Below are 18181 nucleotides of genomic sequence, written 5' to 3'. Positions count from 1 at the left end.
CCTATTCAAATGTTTTTTCTTCAAACTAGTAGTTCTGTGAACAGTAGACCTCCCGCTCTGTAAGTTACATTGATCTAGTTGATAGGTTGATGACCAACAAAAAATTACTTTGAATGTACAAAAAGTACTTTTTTGTTGGTAATCAATTTCTCATCCAGTTATTAATTTTGTCAATTCAAGACATGTTTCTTAATAAATGTTACAGTAAATATGATCGATAATGTGAAGGTGAAAAAACAAATTTCACTTGAGCTGTACTTTTTCTGTTAGTTATCAAATTCTCATTCACTTATAATTTTTTACCGATTTGTCATGTTTATTGATAAATTTTGAAGAAAAAATACATTTTTAGTATCAATCTATTAAGTAAAAAATACATTTTTACTTCAATATTTATCAAGAAACACGACAAATTGAAAAAAATTAATAAGTAGATGAGAAGTTGATGACTAACAAAAAAGTACAGCTCAAGTGAAATTTGTATTTTCATCTTCACAACATCAGTCATATTCACTGTAACATTTATAAAAAAAAACATGACTTGAATGGACAAAATTAATGAGTGGATAACTAACAAAAACGTAAAGATCAAGTGAAAATTGTTTTTACCATTCACATTAATCTCAATAATTAATATTGATGATATGAAAAATTTAAAACGATTACTTTTAATAGTTATTTGTGCAACTAGTGCGCAAAGTGACAGTTTGCTGCACCGAAAGAAACGTTTACGCCCGAGCCGTAGGCGAGGGCGGAATGGTTTCTTGAGTGTAGCAGAGGAACTTTGCGCACGTATTTCACATTAAGTTTTTCCTACAGTTACCATTGAATATGAAAAAATGGGTAATTATGGGTAAAATTGCCTGAAATGCATCAAATGTATATCTGTGTAATTGTATTATTAATAAATAAAATAGAATGTAGTATGTGTGTTTGAATTGCGGGGGGGGGGGGGTGGCTGTGTGCTGTCAACTGCTGTCATCCACTGTTGTCCACCACCTCAAGATTCTTATAACGTGCACTACAGTCACTGTTACCAACTTAATTTTGATTTTGCTGCATTGGTGCTCCATATAACCTACTAACTATTTTGCATTGCAATGTTGCAAATCTGGAGTGAGGAAAAAATTTTTCCCTGCACTAGAGCGGAAAAGTGATTCTTTGCGTTCTGTAATCAGTGCAGCAATGGCCACTTTTCAACGTAACTGTAGGAAAAGTAAATTTTTTGTCAACTTCTCATCCACTTATTTTTTCAAGTCATATTTCTTATTCTTAATACATGTTACAGTAAAAATTTATTTTTCTCCCTCAGGAAAATTGTTGCCCTCGGCTTCGCCTCGGGCTTCAAATTTTTCCCTCAGGGAGAAAAAACAGCACTTTTCACTCTAGATATACAAATAACTATTTCGCGTCTGCAGGAGTAAACGTTTTTCATATTATAAACATTAATTGATATTGTAAAGGTGAAAAAGCAAATAATTTTTACGTTATCTGTACTTTTTTGTTAGTTATCAACTTTTCATTTATTCATCATTTTGTTTCTCAATTTAAGTCACATTTCTTAATGAAGTAAAAATGTATGTGTAATGAAATGTTCACATTAATTTGATCCTTGAAAAAATATAAAATAAAATATATAATACCCATACGTTTTAATGTGATTATTCATACACGCTTGGCCGGACAGAGTAGCAATAGTCCAATTAGAGCTTATAGGAGTTATATTAAAAAAAGGTTTAAACAGGTGACTTACATGAATAAAGAAATCTAATCTAATCAGACTAATTATTACGCTTCAGGGACAACACAGCTTTGCATGATCATACTAATGTACATATTAAATGAAAAAGTGATTTCAAATAAAATAAATTACGCTGACAAATTATAGACAAAATAAAAAGTACAAATCTGTCTTGTAAAATAGAAAAAAGTTAATGAACTGAATAACTGTTAGGGCCGTTTGCACAGTATCAGTTTAAACTGAATTTAATTTTAGACTGGATTAAATCCAATTCTCGTTCGCAAAGACCTTAAAGATGCATAGACTCACATGCAGCGCTAGTGTTGTACTTGGAATTGAAATCCGCCATTGAGGGGGCAACCCATAAGATTATTAAATACCAATGCCACCAATGCCTTTGTGATCTATAGTATTACAAATAAATAATATATAATATCTCGTGCTAAAATACCCCAATGGCGGCCTTCAATTTCAAGTAAGAGCTATCATTGGGAAGGCATAGGCATTGTGGGTCTATACACTACCTCCGTTTACGGTGGTAGTGGTCTATATCTCTTTAAGGTCTTTGCTCGTACGTTAAAATGTGGTTCATTTCTAGTTTAAGCCACCAGCTGATCAAATTCAGTTCAAGCGTTGACTGTGCAAACGGCCTTTAATGAACGAAAAAAAATAACTGAAAGGTAGCCTACTATATAATCCGTACACAAAAACCAAACTAGACCGGACAAAACTAAAAAAATAGAGATAATAAAAGGTAGCCTACTATTTACAAGTGGATCCGTACACAACAGTGACAGTGAAAATATAATTCCCATACGTTCTAATGGGATAATTCATACTGGCTCGGCCGGGCTGAGTGGAAACAGTCCAATAAGAACTCATGCAAATTATATTTTCACTGTCACTGTTGTGTACGGATCCAGCTCAAGAGATTATAATACATACGATTAGCTGTTTGAGTCCAGAGATCGTCAATTATTGATGATAAATCCATGGATTCTCTTCTAACTCAGGTAGTCCTTGACTTCCACAACATCTGTGAATACATAAAAATATGTGTTAAATTATGTCATACATAATAATATGAATATCGGGACACCGAGCTTCGCTCGTTATTTATTTATTGATAAACAGAACTCGATTCTTTAAAATGATCGGGGAAGGACTAACAGGCACAGCCCAAAACGGTTTCTTCCCCAATTTTTTATTTATACACTATAAATAGTCCAAAAGTAGGTTATGTTCCATACACTCAATTCTTTAAAATGATTGGGGAAGGACTAACAGGCACAGCCTAAAACTGTTTCTTCTCCGATTCATTATTTATGCACTATAATAAATAGTCCAAAAGTAGGTTATGTTCCATACACTTGAATTCAAGTCTAATTTTCAGTCCAAACATTTGAAAACAGAAAAGTTCTAATTTAGATTGTTTACAGACCAAATTGAATAACAAAATAGCACTCACTAATCACTTGAAACTGTAAAATAGTGATTAACTTTGAAAATCATGATGAATTTGAAAACATCTCGAGAATATGATTATTATTTTTTTTTTAATGTATGAATAATTTGACCTTTCAAACCCTCAAGGTTTTTTCATCTTTTAGGTTGTGTTTATATTTTACAGCTGGCTATAAGTCAGCTTATGAATTTCGGGGATGAGATATTTTGATTTTCCACAGACGCACTCGCTCACTCACTTCCATTATCCACAAATGACGAAAGTCTCAGCTGTTTTTCCAAGGATGAATTATCCTTTTAATGTCATTCAGCGAGTTTTCCTAGGGATGAGACCTAGTGTAATCGAATAGTACTTATAGCTTATATCTATATGTATATGTTACACTTATACGACGTCTTTTAACTTATACGACGTTTGTTTTTAACATTATTGTAATGTTTTGCAACAATACAGAATGATTTGATTTGATTTGACTATATTCCAAATTTCGTGAGAATCGTTAGAGACGTTTTCGAGATACAGTGAAATACAAACATATAAACATCTAAACAGAAATTACCTAGACATTTAATTTAGTCAATCAGCTGAGTTGTTGCCAGCTATTTGAGTCAACCCACTGCCTCCGTAAACAAAGCCATAGTGCATTCGTGTGACGTCAGCACAGGTAGGGCTCCTACACCAATAAAAATTCTTCGATTTCAGCTGATCTATATCAGCTTGTGTTTTTATTGGTGTAGGAGCCCTACCTGTGCTGACGTCACACGAATGCACTATGACTTTGTTTTACGGAGGTAGTAGTGGTCAACCGTGGTCTATAGTGAGGTCCACGTTTTAATGGCAGTACTTGATTAATATTGGTGTTGCTATCCTTGTCTATTTATTTATTACAACACCAGGAAGACTACAGGCATTATTTTAAGCCCAAAACAGTCTTCAATACAATCCTATTATATTAGGCGAGCAATTTCTGTATTTTTATATTTGGCTATTTATATTTTATTTATAGTTATTTATGTCCAACGGATCTCGAAAACGGCTCTAACGATTTTCACGAAATTTGGAACATTTTGAATTCTTAAGGTGCGTAAAGATTTACTCGCCGCAACCACGAGCAATTTACTTTTAATCAGCTGATGCCAAGCTTTTTATATCTGTATCTTTACCGTTTCTGTTCAAATACAGATATAATTAAATGCTGAAAAAATTGCTCGTGTTCGCGGCGCGTAAATCTGTACGCACCTTTAGGTGGGCCGTCCACTAGAACCGTTTTCGTCCGAACTAGCATCGGCCGAAAACTACCGAACTCGTCCGAACGATCCCCCAACAGAGAAAGCTATAGATGCTCGTCCATTGCAACAGGTTCATACGTCCGTGCACGGCCGTCTCCGAATTGAATGGGATTTTCCGGCTCTATCCGGCCGATCTAACTAGTCGAGCTGAGACAACAAAGTGTTCCTAACCTAAAATTGTTTCACAGTCTTGTTTGTTTTTGTTTTTTGAAGTTGTTCGGTTTTATAAAGTTGTAAATATGGACAATGAAGTTGATAAGTTTGGTTTAAGAGCATGTTCCATTTTGGGATATGCGAGGCAAAAGATATCATCGTCGTGATGTTCAAAGGAATCAAAGATAACAAAGATTGCTTGATAATGAATAACTAATTTATTCATTCATTTATTCACAGACAATAGATACAATGCCGGTAAAAACAACAGGCATTCGCCCAAAACTGCTTTAAACCTTAATTTGGAATACACAGTCTAGAGGTTATGTAAATAACTTTAATTCACACACTATTTTGAGTCCAAAAAATATTTGTTTATTCAATTTTCAAATCTCATTGTTTATGAAAATTTTTGGTGGCTATGATAGTAGTTGGTTCAATATTTATTCAATAGTTCAGCCGACTACTGAACTAGACTGACGTAAATGGTTCCAATGGACGACCGTGTTCGGCCTTATTAACGGCCGGCAGATTCGTCCGATCCAACGGCCGAACGGATCGGTTGAATACGGTTCCAGTGGACGGTTACCCTAAGGTGCGTACAGATTTACGCACCGCGAACACGAGCAACTCACTTTTTATCAGCTGATGCCAAGCTTTTTATATCTGTATCTTAATGTTTCTGTACAAATAATCAGCTGATGAAAAGTGAATTGCTCGTGTTCGCAGCGCGTAAATCTGTACGCACCTTAGGGTACACTACCAAGCATTGCTTGATTATGTAGTGCATTTCGACGAAATAAAACCATAGAGAAACAATAGCGTAAGTAGATATCGCATAGTATAGGGCGTTTATGTCGCAACTTTTACTGTTATCTCAAGCCGATTACTGTCGATTTTTACTGTTTTGACCGGGTAAGAGTGTATGAACGGCCCAATAATTACGAGAGACTACCAGCGTCATAAAGCTTCACGGGAAAGAAATACATGGACTATATAGGGGACTATATAGGCTTGAGATAACAGTAAAAGTTGCGACATAAAAGCCCTATACCATGGGATATCTACTTATGCTATTGTTTCTCTATGATAAAACTAAACCAAGCACTAAAATTCCTGCCGAAACAATCAGTAGAATACTGATTGTTCAGTTAATTTAATATTTTTCGAAGTTTTGAAATGTCTAAATGTAGAGCTGCGTACAGACTAAGGGTGTGATCACATTGAATGCCTAACAGATCACTATTTATCTATATAAGATTCATGAACTGACATCATAGAAAAATTCTCTCTAATAATATTACCTACTAATAGGTAATAACAATAGAGAATACTGCCCGTGGAGCCGGTGCCAAATACTATAATAAGGTAAGTTGATCACAGGAATAATCTAAAAAAAGCTTTATTACCTCGGGAGCATTGCAGCTCCTCAATACTGGAGACTTCTCTTGGTCTGAATGTCCTCCAATATCTGCCTGAGTTCCTCATCCTCGAATCGGCCCTCCAGACTGGGAATGAGCGCCTTGGCCTCCTCGGGGGTCTCTGGACACAGATTCGCGATCGACGCCAGCTCGAATTTGTGCAACTTCTTTTGAGTCAGCAGGTTCCGAACGGCCGCTATCGCTTCAAAATAAAATCAAGAATTGATAAAAATTATATTTCTTACAATTACAATTGAAATAAAATATAGATTATGAAAGTATAGAAAATATAGATAAGATTGAAATGAAAATCAATTTAAATAATTGACTCTTACGATACAATAATCAAATCAAATCAAATTTTATTTGCCATTTCAAATATAATACAAAACAATGATAAATGTCAAAACAAAGTTAAGCAAGATAGACAATCAAAGTATTCATATAAATAAAAACTTTGTTACACGAAATAACATAATAGGCGCTGCCTGCAAAACCAAGGGTTTGATTTCTGGCAGCGAGTACCAAAAAAATTCATAAAAAGTACAATACACAAGTGAAAGAGAAGAAAAATTAATACAAATATGTATGACAATAAAAATGTACAGAATACTGATAATATGAGAAAAGTTGAAGTGTAATACAAATGGAGTAAGTTACTGCTATATTAAATTTTATAATTGGTTGCTGTTATAAGTCAATGTTGATATATATTGTGTTGGAAGGAATATATCTGAAATATAATTGAGAATTGATACAATTATTGATGAACTGTAGTTAGTGAAATGAGATGATGGTGATATTTAATATTATATTATGTTTGTAAGAATTGAGAAGTGTTTATTGATTTTATCCACTCTGCTATTTTTTTAGGATTTGCTTTTGTTGTTCTATTTGCTATTAAGTTTTCTGGTAGCAGGTTGATGAGTCTATTGCAGATGTAAGGAAATTGTCTTCGGCATACAGTCATGTCAGTTCTGTTAATTTGATAATTATCTTGCATTCGAAAATTGTAGGTTCGAGCTTGAGGTGTAAATAGATTTCTGTTTTTAATTATGTATAATATTATGTTTTTCACAAATAGTTGCCTAACTGTTAAAACTGGGAATTCTGTAAAAAGGAGATTTGTAGGGTAACGTCTGGGTCGACCAAGTGCTGCTTTAATTAAGTGTTTTTGAATTAAGGAGATTTTGTTAAAATGTACGTCCAATGCCCCACCCCATACCCTAATGCCATACTGTAATACTGACTGGGCGTAAGCAAAGTAAATTAATAGTAATATATTTAAATCACCTAACCCGTTTAACCTGTAAAATTTATGTATAATATGTTTCATTTTTTTACATATATTATCAATGTGAGCGTTCCATTTGAGTTGTGAATCTAACATGACTCCCAGATATTTTGTCTCCCTCACTCTTATCAATGCCTGACATACACAGTTTTCATCCCTCTCCTGTAACCCTTCCAACTCTACATAATGATTATAATATGTACAGGAGTCTGAGTGAGTTTTTACACCATCTTGAAATAGCTCTGTAGGGATAGACCTTTCTGATGGAGAGAAAAGCATGTACACACTTTTTTTATGTTAAGTGTCAGCGTGTGGTGATCCAGCCAAGATTTAACCCTAGCCAGACCAGCCTCGGCTAAACACTTAACCTCCCGCCAATTTGACCCAGTAAAAATTAAGGCCGTGTCATCTGCAAAGGAGATGGAATGGCATCCATTGATGTCAATTTTCAATAGATCATTGATATATACCAAAAATAATAACGGGGAGAGCACTGTACCCTGTGGAAGACCGTAGTCGGTCAATGTCAGTTTACTGGTGTCAAGGATTTGTATTCTTTCATGCAGGTAACTTTTAAATAAATTTAACACCGTTCCCCGGATACCTATTCTCTCTAGCTTACGTAGAAGGACTTTATGAGGAATGGTATCATAGGCCTTTGCCAGGTCCAAGAACACAGCCAGAGTTTTTCTACTGTTTTTAAAGTTTTCCGTTACAATTCTAACCAACTCAGTCATTGCATCTTCGGTGGATTTACCCTCCTGAAACCCGAATTGATTTACAGCAATAAATTTGTACTTTTCAAGATATTCGACCATTCGTTTTTTTATTATCTTTTCAAATATTTTAGACAGGTTGCTTATAAGGCTGATAGGACGGTAGTTCTCGGGAGCTTTTTTGTCACCTGATTTATGGAGAGGAATTATTTTAGCTATTTTAAAATGTGAAGGAAAATGGCCTAACTCGAAACATTTATTAAATAAAATTGACAATGGTTTGGCTATGAACTCTGCTATATTTTTCAAACATATGTTGCCTACTCCATCCACTCCCGGAGAGGAGTTACTTTTTAAGCTTTTAATCATTATTAGTACCTCTTCATAACTTGTTGGATGCATAAAGAATGATTTTGGAGTGTCAGCCGCTGCACAAGGTGGATACTGTAAGTTAACTGGATTTCGTGTGGACCTGTTGAGGATTTTCTCTGCATAGTTTCTTCCTACTTCTGAAAAATATTTATTCATAATGTCTGGGTCGATTTCGGGTGGTTTATGTGTACGTTGTATGTCTAAAATTTCCTGTATGCAGTTCCAAGTTTTCTTACTATTACCTTTGTAATTTGATATTTTAGTCCTGTAATAATCAAATTTTGTTTTTTTAATAAGTTTATTCAAAATATTTCTGTAAGTCTTATACCTATTTTGTAGCTCCATATTAAACGGTTGACTGTTCATTTTTTTGTGCATTTTGTCACGTTCTCTGATTGATTTTATCAGCCCTGGAGTTATCCATTTTTTAGTGGTCTATTTCTATTTTTAATTTTTATCTGTTCAGTGGTTAGTTCTATGTAGAATATTAATTTGTCATAGAAATTACTAATTTTTTCATCTAAATTTAAATTTTCATCATACAAGTTAGTTTCATTTTGCCAATTCTCTTGTTTTAAATAGTCAATCAATTTTGTATAATTAATTTTTTTAGTAAATATCTCTCTAATTTCTTTTGTATTTGTGATAGATTTTGTTATGTGAAAAGTTGTACAGAAATGATCAGTGATGTATGTTTTTTGTATGGAGCTAAGAACATGACTTTCCTTAAAATTCACATTTTTCCAGAATATATGATCAATACATGATTTTGTATTACATGAAATGCGAGTAGGTTTATTAACAAGAGATCTCAGACCATACATTTGTAATAGGCTACTATATTCATTTGATAAATTATTATTCCGCAGAATGTCAATGTTCAGATCTCCGATCATGATTATATTTTCATTTTTTTGAACATTAGACATACTTGTGTCCAACTCATTCAGAAATGCTTCAATATTAGAAGAAGGAGATCTGTAGACTGCAATAAGAGTAAAAGGACAGCTGAAAGCTTCTAATCTAATCATGATTATATCTGCTTCCGAATTTTCACAGTCAAGATAATGTACATCAATCGATTCCTTCACAAAAATGCACAAACCGTTACTTTTATTTAGTTGGCCTGGCTTATCTATAACTGTATATCCATCTATGCTATAGTCAAAAATATTATCTTCAGTCATCCAAGTTTCAGTTAGAACTATTACATCGTATTTTATTTTACAGTTTTGAAGAGTATAAACAAATTCATCAAAGTTTTTTCTTAAGCTACGTATATTCATGTGTATAATATTAAAAGAGACAACATTATCTATTACTTCATCTAAATGAGAGTTAGGATCAAAATTTAAAATATCATCGCTCTCAATCGTATCGAAACATTCCAAATCAATCACCCCATCAAAGCCATATTCATCATTCATCAGTAACGTTAATGAAATAAGGAAAGTTATAATACAATAACAGAAATGAGATTAAAAAAAAAGAAGAGGAAAAGAGTTAAATTAAAAAAAAAACAAAACTTTTAAGTTCACTAAAAGAAAAACCCATTATAACCAGCCTACTGCGCAATTTTGAATATTTTTAGGAAATATTGGACATTTGTATAATTAAATACTAATTATATTCTACTAAATCATCATCGCTCATAATTCTCCGAGTGCGAGAGTTTTCAGATTTTTTAACAAAAACTTTGCAATCACGGACCCAGACAAAGGTTAGTTTTTTGTCCTTTTTTAAATTCTTAGCTTTGCCAAGTAGTCCTTTGTAGTAGGGAGAGAGGTGTTCATTCACATATACGTTTGATAAGGGCAGCTTGTCGCATACATCGGTTGATTTGATGCCTTTCTTTTTGCGTGCCGCGGTGATCCATTCTGTTTTCTTCAATCTGGAACTGAATTTGGCCACGATGGAAGTGGATCCTTTAGCGGTTGGCATCCTGTGGACAATAGATAGGTCTTCATTCTTGAACTCCACATTCAACGATTTTGCGACGGCTTTCATGACGACATGTAAATTCTCACCCTGGGTTTCGGGAATACCTACTATTTCAACATTGTCCTTTCTAGTATATTGTTGTAGATCGTGAATTTCTTTTTCTAGCCTCTGAACATGTTTTTTATCCTCCAAGTTTTCGAGAAATTTTAGTTTTAAAGAATTATGATCCTCCGTGAGGGTGTTGAGTTGCGTTTTTATAGCATCTGTTTTGGTGTTTAACTTTTCCAATTTCGTGTCCAGGTCGCCCAATTTTGAGTTGAAGAAGGATTTCAGATCGTTTATTTCCTTACGTAGATTCTCTATTAGATCAGAGGATAATTTTTTTAAGGTAATGTCCGACTGACCTGCGTTATTTTTATCCTGCTTACAGCTCGCACATTTCCACGCAGCTCTGGCTTGCGAGTTCATTTTTTTAAACTTATCGATGGACTCCAGTCTAGTACACGCAGGGTGGAACACTTTCGCACACTCACTACACTTCACTGAGATATCCTCTTCAGCGAGATTTATTTTACAGTTGAAGCACTGTGTCATAATGGATGAATTATTTGAGTAAAAAGTTCGTCCTGAGAATTTATCACGCAGCGGCAAAGGTCACTGATTAGAGCGGAGCTACTACCGACACGACCGCTCTCATCGAAAGCTGAACTGAATAATCATTTATAATATCCAATGAAAGCTATATAAATAAAACTAAATAATATATACTGTATTTATATAGCTCTCATTGGTTATTTGAAATAATTAATATACATTGATAATTTATTAATATTCCACCACATGGTTAACTACAATTTCTAATAAGATCTTCCATCTTATGATACATTTCACGACTATTAAATTCAACCGTGATTGAATAAAGTTATCAAAAGCATAGAGAAAAGATAGAATTAGAAGATATCCCTTGTTATAGGTAGTTTAAGTTCCAAATTTCAAGCCGATTTTTTTGTTAACTGATGCCGATTACTGTCGACTATTGCTTATTATTAGTGTGTTGTTGAGAGTGTAAGAACGGTACAGTATGAGAGACTACCAGCGTCACATAACTTCACAAAAACAACTGATAGGACTATCGGCATAGCCTATAAACGATCTGACAACGGAGCGGAGTTAAAACTATCTGCTTTGCCTAATGACAGACAATGATAGCATTACAATGTTGATTAATTGTTGACTTTAAAACGTGAATCTGGAAGTCGTGAAGTAGCCAATACTACAATCGTCAAGTCTTAACGTCACCAACCAGAAGCTCCTTCTTCCAGTGACCAAGTATGGTCGTTTTCACACACAACGATTGTCGGCTGACATTAATCGTCACGACACCAAGAATGTCCTCCGCTTGGCTGAGAATCAGCTGTTGGTGAGATTTAGTCAATCGGAGGATAGTGGCCGTTTCCACACTTACCGATTTCTCGACGGCACGGCACGGCAGGACAGAAAGTTCTCAAATTGGGTGATAGGGTTAGCGTGTCGACGATCAGCCAATCAGAGAGCTTTCGGTCCTGTCTATTCGTCGATAAGCTAACCCAATCAGAGAGCTTTGTCGTGCTGTGCTGTCCAGAAATCGGTATGTCTGAAAACGGCCAATCTGGGTGTAATGAAAGGTAAATGTCGGCCGACAATCGGTACGTGTGAAAACAGCCATCAAAAACAGAATTGAATTGCTTTGCGTTTTGAGTAGCGCCAGTGTGATTGAAGCATTTTCAAATACTGTGGATAGATACTAACTAAATTAGTATAGTATATGCGGATGACGCTAATATTATTTTTTTCGGGTAAGACAGTACAGGAGGTGGAGCAAACATCAGCCAATGGTCTAGCAGCCATCAATAATTTTCTGAATAGCCGATATCTTCTCCTGAATCCCAAAAAATCGGTAGTGATCCCGTTCTCAACAAAGCAGAGCAGAAATGATTCATGTCCAGATATAAAATTTCAAAGTAAAAGTTTAGGGCAAAAGAATACCACAAAATTCCTGGGATTAGTGATAGATGAACACCTGTCATGGAACAATCACGTCTGTCATGTGGTTAAAAAAATATCCCCAGGCCTGTATGCTCTTAGGCGAATGTCCAATTTGTGCGGTCTTAACGCTTTAGTAGCCATTGACCACGCATTGATACATTCGAATACAGCTTACGGTCTATGTATCTACGGCAGCACTTCCAAGAGAAATCTCGATAAAATACTAATTCAACAAAAAAAGGGCACTAAGAATTATTATGAAGATCAAAAGGAATGAATCTGTTAAACATATTTTCCCCCAGCTAGGTATATTAAAAATTCATGGGCAATATATTAATGATGTTATAATGTACTATAGAAAATCTACTGATTTTGAACTAAGAAATAGTAAATCACATTGTCATAACACTCGATCAGAAAGAATTGTTCAAAGACATAACTTGGAAATCTTTAAAAAGAGGACAACTTATATGGGTGATAGATACTTTAGCATGCTGCCTAGTAATTTGAAGTCTATAGAAAATATAAGATGTTTTAAAGCTCATCTGAAGGACTATCTGGTGGGAATGTCTTAGTAATCCTTTCAGGAATTTGTTCAGGAGTAATTTTATGCGATTTCGACATTGACTGTATTTGTGTGATGTTTTGTTCTTTCAATTTTCTCTGTTTTATGTGACAACATGTGTATGTGACAATATGCAATGTACTTGTGCATTTGATGAATAAATATATGATTGATTGATACATACTAATTATTAAACAAAATAGTACCTAAATAAATAAATTACACTGGCAACTTCTGCTATGAAAAATATCGACAAGAAGGAGGACGGACAGCTCAAAGGAGATTCGATAAGAACTAACTTACTATCCAGACAATATTACCATAGAGAAATGATAAGAAGATATCCCATGGCATAAGACCCATGGGACCTATGTAAAATTTCAAGACGTTTTTTTGTTAACTCCAGCCGATTATTGTCAACAACTGTCTATTATTACTGTATTGCATTAATTAATTATATTTCTACACTGTCAAAAACATAATTGACATCGTTGTGGACCTAGAAAAGGATAGTACAACCGGCTTTGTCGAATGATAAGACAAGGATAGCAAAACCAAAGTTGATCAAATACTGCCAGTATAACGTGGGCCTCACTATAGGACTATCGGCTTGAGTTAACAGTGAGATTTGGAACATAAACGCCCTATATACCATGGCATATCTTCTTATGCGATCTTTTATCTATGATATTACGGGTCGATGCCAAAAGAGGCAAACGATAAAAGAGTCCTGAGCCAGTCGAGGCCAGCGACGGTAGAGACCTGCGACATTCGAGGCCAGCGACGGTAGAGGACTCCTGAAAAAGAGGCCTCAAATGTCGCCTGGCCTGTGTCAGGCGACAGTTGAGGCCTCACGAGTCGTTTTTTCAGTCGGCTTGAAAGGACAGGAAGCTCTCCGATTGGCTGATTGGTTAAGCGTATCTTGTGAGCTTCTAGTCCAGCCAGCCGGAGAGCTTCCGGTCATGTCGTACCAAACTGAAAATACGCCTCGTGTGGATGGCCCTAATACAGCCATCAAGCGACTAGGATCGCAGTCATTGCTAAGGAGATGCACCTCAAGGGCCGAGGTGTTTTCGACATGCCTCGATACGTCAACCCAATTAACCAATCTGAGAGCATCTTATTCTGTAAATACGCTCGTGTGGCTAGGCCCTAATACAGCCGTAGAGCAGCTAGAATCTTAGTCATCGCATCTTAAGGGTCGAAACATACGAGGCGTTTTTTCAGATAGCATGACAGGTCTCGACACTCCATCCCAATCACCCAATCGCAGAGATTCCTGACCTGTCGTGCAACTAGTCTAAATAAACGCCTTGTGTGTCAAGATAGATAACAGTTGAACATCGTCATAGAAATGAATTTAACATAAGCTATTGGAAGAACCCTTACATCAATAAAATATAAAAGTTATAGAATAAAATTTAACCGAGATAATAAATACAATGTGCCTTAAAACAGAAATAATTTATAAGTGGTATTACAGAAATCGTTCACTCTATAGTAAGCCTTTGCAGAGAGAAAGCTGTAAAATAGTATATTTCGCACCTAGGGCCGAAAATGAGACTTTTCTGGCTCGAAATCGGTTTTCAAGTCCGAGGCCGTAGGCCGAGGACTAGAAAAGATTGAGGGCCGGAAAAACATTTTTGCCCTAGGTGCGAACGCTATTTTTCGCCACACAGAAAAATAAACAATATAAATATGAGAATAATTTATTGTTTATTAGGCACTTCCGAAAGCAAAGGAAGGTCATAGCTCTAGCAAATCTGAGATAATCTGAATATCAGGAATTGTCCAAGTATTTTTATTTTTTATTCTGATTTGTCTAAATAACTAAAAGATTATGTTCAATTATGTAAGAGGTTGAGTTTATACTTTTTATTCTTCCAATTGACAATAAGATGATTTTATTATAAATGTTTTGATTCTTGAATATAAACACAAATAATGAAAAATTTTTTGATCAGCTGTTTTAGCACTGAAATTTGGCCAATCTGAATGTCAACGTCAACAATGCTTGTTGTCGTTGACTTCCGAAGTTTAGGTTAGAAGTTCTATCCTACTCTGAAATCGAATTTGAATAATTTATATTATATAATCTATTCATCCAATAAAATGATATTCTTATTGCAGAATACTTATTCAACTCTAGAAGCATAAACTGATTCCGTTTCATAAACCATTTTGTAAACACGTTCACATCAAATCAGAATCAGCTGACTTCAAGGTTATTTTACAGCCCTAGGGCCGTAAAACTTTTACCGGCCTGGTCAGAAAACAGTCATTTTCGGCCTCCATATGACGCACGAAAACCAGCTCATTACATCCAAGTGGGGCGAAAACTCTTTTTCGCCACACTGCACAGAAAGCAGCTGTTTTCCAGTCCCTGAAAGACATTGTTTGCAGACGACTCTCGTCTGACGTCAGAACAGGTTTCTTTCCGGCCTAGGCCTAGGCCTAGTACCCTTTCCAGCCGCTAACATCGAACTAAGAAAGGTGATCAAAAACAGCTGATCAAAAAACTTTTCATTATTCAATAATTAAAACATTAATAATAATATCATCTTATTGTCATTTGAAAGAATAAAATAGGTTTAAGAATATATAAGAATAAAGTATATTTCGCACCTGGGGCCGAAAATGAGACTTTTCTGGCTCGAAATCAGTTTTCAAGTCCGAGGCCGTAGGCCGAGGACTAGAAAAGATTGAGGGCCGGAAAAACATTTTTGCCCTAGGTGCGAACGCTATTTTTCGCCACACAGAAAAATAAACAATATATATATATATATATATATATATATATATATATATATATATATATAATATATATATATATATATATATATAATATATATATATTATATATATATATATATGAGAATAATGGTTTACTAAGCACTTCCGAAAGCATAAGTGGAAGGTGATAGCTCTAGCAAATCTGAGGTAATCTGAATATCAGGAAATTGTCCAAGTATTTTTATTTTTTATTCTGATTTGTCTAAATAACCTAAAAGATTATGTTCAATTATGTGGGAGGTTGAGTTTATACTTTTTATTCTTTCAAATGACAATAAGATGATATTATTATAAATGTTTTATTAATAATAATAATAATAATGAGTTTCTGTTCATGGCGTGGTCATAAGTATGGCCACAAGTGAACAAGTCAAGAACATAAAAACTGTCATAAGACAGGTGAAGAACAAAAATACACATTAAACACAAAAAGCAGCAAGCAGAAGAGGCAGCAAGACTAATGCAAGAAGTATCTACTTACAGTCTGAGGGTCACAATCATAGAACTCCCTCATAGAATAGAAGGGGTTCTCCTGAAGGAAAGCCCTCAGTCTCCTCTTCAAGACTGTCTCTGGCAGAGTCCTGGCTGAAACTGGCAGCTTGTTCAAAATTTTAGCTGGCTGGTAGATGAGGCTGCTCTGGGTCCTCCCCAATCTACAATATGGCAGGTCCAGCCTCAGCCTGCCTCTGGTGCCATGATCATGCACATCACCCCTGGCAGGCAAAGTACAGACACTGTGGAATGCCTTTATAGCTGACCTGTAAATGTAAAAATTGAATACAGTGAGAATCTTTTCACTCACAAAAAGAGGCTTACAATGCGCTAAAAATTCTGCCCCACAAAGAATCCGGATGGCCTTCTTCTGCACCAGCAGTACATCTTTTACCTCAGAGGCACCGCCCCACAAGGTGATGCCATAGGCCATCACACTCTGAAAGAAGGCAAAGTAACACATGCGGAGATGGGCCTCTGGTACACATCTTCTCAGGCTCCTGAGCAGAAACAGCACCCTGCTCAACCTGCCACAGACTACCTGAATGTGCCCGCCCCAGGAAAGCTTACGGTCGAGAGTGAAGCCAAGGAGCTTCACTGGAGGGATATTTATTGAATAATGAACACAAATAATGAAAAGTTTTTTGATCAGCTGTTTTTTTTATCACCTTTCTTAGTTCCATGTTAGCGGCTGGAAAGGGTACTCTTTCCGGCCTAGGCCGGAAAGAACCTGTTCTGACGTCAGACGAGAGTCGTCTGCAAATAATGTCTTTCAGATCTACGTAGGGACTGGAAAACAGCTGCTTTCTGTGCAGTGCGGCGAAAACTCTTTTTCATTAATGAGGTATTTGGAAGTTAACGCCCACATCTTCCTGAGACTAGTGAGTTCTATTATTAGAAATTGATACAGGAAACAATTTAAAAGACAATCCACAAATGTTGGTACCTTATTTTTGAACTTGCGGAATCGTTCCGTATAGGTGTCGGTTTTCTGGAAGACGTTGGAGAAGCCCTGCTCCTCCTCGGCACTCTCGTTCTGTTGCTTGCGATGCACAATCAGCATATGAACCTCACTGATCAGCAGCGTCTCTGCGTTCTCAAACTCCTTGGGAAACTGCAGGTCGGCTGCGTCCTCTTCGGTCAGGTCTACACTGCCCGCCGCCATTTTGAATCTACAAATCAAAGAGGAATACTTTATAAACAATTATGGCATTGTTTAGTCTTTATTCGTACAAGAAAAATGTTTAGTACGTGACTGTGAGAAACAAATCTTTTCCTCCACCTACTGTCTAAAGAGCCTACTTTACTCCCTGAAACATAATACCAAAGTGTCACTTTTTCGCTCTCGGTAGTGAAAAAACAGAAAAACTCCCTAGGGAGGAAAAGTGACTACATTTAAATAACATGGGAAGCATCTCTATTTTAAAAACTTACATTGTAATCTTAGACCAGTTATAGAATAGACAAGCTGGGAAGTCTAGCCTCTGAAGCCAACATCTACTGCCATATCTCCAAATCGTGACGTCATCATTCTGATTCGGAATTTGTATAGAATGCATGTATAGTAACTTCACACAAGCAGGTAATGTTTTCTATTGCTTAATTATTCTTCTTTAGATTATTATGCCAAAAAATAGTGTACGTTAATTGGACGTGAATGTCTTTTGCAGTGCTCGAATGAAATATTCTAGTCTCGGTTACCGCCTCGACTAGAAACATCGTTCTCGTCCAAAATGCCCCTTCCCGTCCATGTGACGTAAGATACTATTTCACTTCAACCTAATATTAATAAAACTGATCCATAGAGGGGGTTCAAATGAGTTAAGTTGATAATATTAAAAATATCTCATTTTTTATCAGAGGAATTCTTCACTCGAAAGTACAGTAGAAATGTGAAATGATCCACATAAATGT

The 18181-nt window shown here is 35.7% G+C and overlaps 1 protein-coding gene across 1 annotated transcript; it reads right to left on the bottom strand.

Moving 5' to 3' along the window:
* Nucleotides 1-1377: 1377 nt before the first annotated feature.
* Nucleotides 1378-17580, bottom strand: LOC120354020 (DNA-directed RNA polymerase II subunit Rpb4-like). The gene is made up of 4 exons (XM_039439831.1): nucleotides 17214-17580; nucleotides 9173-9176; nucleotides 6058-6271; nucleotides 1378-2777 (listed from the first exon to the last, which is right to left on the bottom strand). The coding sequence occupies exons 1-3, from the start codon at nucleotides 17430-17432 to the stop codon at nucleotides 6078-6080; spliced, it is 417 nt and encodes a 138-aa protein (XP_039295765.1). The 5' UTR covers nucleotides 17433-17580; the 3' UTR covers nucleotides 1378-2777; nucleotides 6058-6077.
* Nucleotides 17581-18181: the final 601 nt, after the last annotated feature.

Source organism: Nilaparvata lugens, chromosome 13, assembly GCF_014356525.2.
Source record: "Nilaparvata lugens isolate BPH chromosome 13, ASM1435652v1, whole genome shotgun sequence".
NCBI classification, from domain to species: Eukaryota; Metazoa; Arthropoda; class Insecta; order Hemiptera; family Delphacidae; genus Nilaparvata; species Nilaparvata lugens.
Note: the sequence above shows the minus strand (reverse complement) of the source record. Positions and strands in the feature narration are given on the sequence as shown.